Below are 3,999 nucleotides of genomic sequence, written 5' to 3'. Positions count from 1 at the left end.
ACACACCAGATTCGCAGCCTTGAAGCCAGTCGGGAGGCTGTATGTGTTGCCGAGCTTTAAAAATAAAAACCACAGGCCTTGATGACAGGAAATGATGGGGACTGAACACTAAGGGGCAACCCTGGATCTGCCAGCATCAAGTCCCGAAGCATCAGTGAGGAGCTGCCAGAGCCAATCATGGGCCCCTTCCCGCCCATCTTCTGCAGCCATGGCCTGTCCTCTCCAGCACAACTGCAACTGCCCTGGAGGGAGAAGCCAGGAAAGCCCTCCCTCCCTAGTGAGATTCCCAAGCCAAGCTCTCAGGCCCCTAGGATCCCAGGGGAGGATGTAGCCTCAGCTTCTGTCTTCAAGGATCTTGGCTGGGCTGGGGATTGGAGCTTGATCATGGCTCGAATGTCTCTTGAATATCATCCCAGACTGAAGGCATTTCCTGGGTGTCAAGCTCTTTATACATGAAGAGCTTGTTCTGTCCTCATTCCAACCTCAGAAATAGGGATTATAATCCTCTTTTCACAGATGAGGGAACTGAACTCAGAGGTTAAATTATTTGCCCAGGGTCACATAGCTGAGGAGAGATGGAGACCTAATTTTACACTAGAATTGCCTGGGGTAAAAAGCCCCAAGATCTTATGAGTATTTCTCTATGTCCTTAATGAGTATTTCTCAAACATTTCTAGCTAAAGCCCACTTATTCAACTTCTGCACACTTTCCTGTATTGGAAGTGAAGGAGTAATGTGTCATAACAAGGAAGCTTAGAGGGACACGTATGAGCTGCTTATGAAGTTCTCTACAATAGACGTATTTTTGTGTTTTTAAACCACGTCACACATGCTTGGGCAGGCTGTCTGGAGATCTCCGGGAATGCTGTCACTTCTGCACTCACCTGCTCAAGGTTTGCACATCTTGATGTCCACACAGATTTCATTGGGTGTTTTGCCAGCCATGATGTCTTTGGAGATGCGACGAAGAAACGTCTTCATGATCTTCTTGCAGAGGCCTGTCAGCAACCTCATCTTGCTGCACACTCGGGACGCAGCCTGGGCGATGCTGTCCTGCCGCGGCAGCGCCATGAGAGGACATAGGGATATGGTGAGCCCTGCCCAGCTCTGCCATCCTGCAGGCTCCAGCAGCTTGAACCCTGGGCAGCTCTAGCAATGGAAGCACTGGGTGCGAGAAGCTGGTGCCAGGTGGCCAGGACAACAGAGAATCGAGAGACAGGACCTGCCCCCACTCCCAGTCCCCAAGGCCTTGGCCCAAGCTTGGCCAGTAGGGACTCTTGAGAGAAGGACAGTTGGCCTCGTTAGGGTTTCAGCCCCCTGTACACCTGCCCCTGTCTTCTGTGTGGAGAATGGTGCCTGTGACTTCCAGACCCACATTAAAGGCTCTGCTTATGTAGCTTCCTGAGTTCAGGGACTGGCTGGATTCTCCACCTACAGGAGGTGTGTGGAGAAGTTTAGGAGGGAATCAGAGCTTGGAGCCTTCGCACATTTGATTTTAAAACATCTTCTGCTGCCATCCCAGTGGAGAAGGATACATCTGAGTACTCAGGGCTGAGGGTGGGCCCTACAGTACCAAGATGCTGACCAGGTTGGAGGAGCAAAGAAGAAGGAAGAGGGAGGGAGGGAGGAGGGAAGGAAAGGAGAAACAACGGCTCTTGGTAGTGACATATCCACTTGTTGAGCATTTACTCATTGCCCAATGTGGCACTGAGCACATCCCACCCTTCTGCTCCTTTAAAAAGCTTGGGCAACTTGCCAGGTAAGAATTATTATCCATCTCATTCCATGGATAAGAAAACGAGGCTCGGAACACATTACTGGCAGCTAGGAAGTGGCAGGTCTGGAATTTACCAGTCCTGACTCAGGTCCCTAGGAACCAGCCTCTCAAAGCTCTGTCCTGAGAACTGGATAGAAACTATGCACACTTTTCCTCCCACTTTCACACCCCCAGAGTGTCTCGATTTCCCAGAGTTCTCTGAAGTCCATCCACAGACATGTGAGGAGACCTGCTGAGAAGCTCTGGCCCAATGGAGATCAGCCCTTCCCCAGTGTCCCCGTCCTGGGCAGATGTGCTTGGTGCCCTGGGCTGCCACTCCATTGACCAGCAGGCCAAAGGCTCCACAAGCCTCACCTTGTCAGGCTGCTTGCCCACCATTTTCTCCAGCTTCTGGATTATCTTCGTACAAGACCAACAGTTGATGCTCATCCCCTCCCGTGTGATCAGCAGGTCACCCTGTCAGGAAAGGAAGCCCCTCGAGGTGGTCTCTCTGACACCCTAAGGGCCCTTGGAAGGGCCCCAGGAAAGGGCCTTTGGTTGCTTCCAAGGCCAGCAGGATCATTTATGATTTTTCTGTCCTGAAGGGTCTGACCAGGCTGCTGGCCCCTGCCCACTTTTCTAGTAGTCTTAGAGGGGCTGAGGGACCCCAGACTCTGCCTCACACCCACACCTCCCAGGGCAGCACGCGTGCCTCTTCCATACTCCAGCAGACCCCAGAGATCCCTCTTGTGGAGGGCCCAGCCAGATTATCGTGGCGCCCCTACCACCACCAGGCATGAGTATGAACAAAAGCAGTGTCTTAAGAAGAGGCTCACAGCCTCTTCTCCTCCTCCACCTATCCCTTAGAGACCTCCAGCCCTCGCCTCTGGCACCACCCAGGGAGGAGAGGGACTGTGAGAGGCGAGCAGAAAGCTGTGTACCTGGAGACCCTCCTGGGCCAAACTCTGGTAGAACTGCTCTCCATCATGCAGGTCAGCCATCACCAGGTCATGGTGCTCGGGGGTCAGACGAGTAAAGGCCAGACCTGGGGAAGAAATAGCTTCAGCATTCCTCCTTAGGTGGAAGGAGGAATGTGGAAAAGTCAGTTCTCCTGGCTAGTGGGGAGCCCAGGAGGTGCCCGGGGCCCAGGACAGGAGTAGGGCCTTGTGAAGAGTCCAGGGGGCCCTCTCCTGCCTCTCAGCCCTAAGGCTGTTCTGACCCACTCTCAGGGAAAAAACAAAAAACAAACAAAAAAACACTTTCAAGCTTTTTCTGGAAAGCCAGAGGGAAAGACCGACCCCCTCTCCTGTATTCACATGCCCCTCCCCAACTCGCACACGCACACACACAGGTTTGGGGTTGGTCTGCAGGGAAACTTCTTTCCCCATCTCCTTTCTAGGGATTGTCTTTCTTTTACTCTTTCCTTCCAAACTCTGTCAGGTGGCACAGCCCAACCCATTCTCCCTTCCAGAAGTGCCCTACCCTCAGCTAAGCCCTTGGAGCATGGTCGAATGACCTCAGGGCCTGGGAGAAGGGAGAGGTGTGTGAGTCTTGAACAGTGAGGGGTCCCCATTTGCTCACAAGCCCTGTCATGATTTTAGCCAGTGTGGCCCCGAAAAAACATCAGATCCTCTGATGAGGGCCAACGACCTCCACGGCACAGACGAAGAGTCAGAGACCGGGAAGGAGAAGGGGACCGTGCCACCCGGCGTGATAAGCACAGCTGGTGCCAGAACCGGCCAGGGCTCCCTTCCTTCCCACTGGCTTCTCTCCTCATCAGCCAGGTCACCGACAGGCTGGGGCTGCACCTGGCTCTGAGGGAGAGGCTTTTATGATGACAGCGAGAAAGCTGGTGAGGGTGCGGGGAGCTGAGGGGTCTGCACTGAGGGTGATGTCCTTACCTGGGGTGGCCAGGAGCTCCAGGGCAAGGAGCAGGAGGGACCAGGAAGCCATGGTGAGGCAGCTGCCCAGGTGGCCTCGATGCCCTGTTTTATGGAGCCTGGGAGCCCGGCAGTCTGACCTTGCCAGGTCCCTTTCCTCTGCTAGGCCACCTCCCCATGTCACTGGGTTTACCACAAACACCAGCATCAACTTGTGGAGAAGTGTGGGGAGAGGAGTGGTACCACAGAAGCTCCACCCTCCCCGCCCCCCACGCACCCCCCCTTAATCCCCACATTACTAGAGCTTTCCGAGCTGAGGGGCGCGTTGCTGAGATGTGGTCATGAAAGGAAAGTTCTGTGCCA

At 54.2% G+C, this 3,999-nt stretch overlaps 1 protein-coding gene across 1 annotated transcript; it reads right to left on the bottom strand.

Moving 5' to 3' along the window:
* On the bottom strand, positions 1 to 3,785 carry GNLY (granulysin). Its single transcript, XM_006917699.1, has 5 exons — positions 3,658 to 3,785; positions 2,698 to 2,801; positions 2,132 to 2,233; positions 885 to 1,053; positions 1 to 54 (listed from the first exon to the last, which is right to left on the bottom strand). Exons 1-4 carry the CDS (start codon positions 3,707 to 3,709, stop codon positions 889 to 891), a joined length of 423 nt encoding a protein of 140 aa, XP_006917761.1. The 5' UTR covers positions 3,710 to 3,785; the 3' UTR covers positions 1 to 54; positions 885 to 888.
* Between the last annotated feature and the right edge of the window lie 214 nt (positions 3,786 to 3,999).

The sequence above is a fragment of the Pteropus alecto genome, unplaced genomic scaffold, assembly GCF_000325575.1.
Source record: "Pteropus alecto unplaced genomic scaffold, ASM32557v1 scaffold117, whole genome shotgun sequence".
Taxonomy (NCBI): Eukaryota; Metazoa; Chordata; class Mammalia; order Chiroptera; family Pteropodidae; genus Pteropus; species Pteropus alecto.
Note: the sequence above shows the minus strand (reverse complement) of the source record. Positions and strands in the feature narration are given on the sequence as shown.

Coding starts and splice junctions, on each gene's coding strand:
- GNLY (XM_006917699.1), bottom strand. CDS start 3,709: ATGGCTTCCTGGTCCCTCCTGCTCCTTGCCCTGGAGCTCCTGGCCACC. Junction 2,802..3,657: donor GGAGCTCCTGGCCACCCCAG/GTAAGGACATCA, acceptor TTTCTTCCCCAG/GTCTGGCCTTTACTCGTCTG. Junction 2,234..2,697: donor TGGCCCAGGAGGGTCTCCAG/GTACACAGCTTT, acceptor CTTTCCTGACAG/GGTGACCTGCTGATCACACG.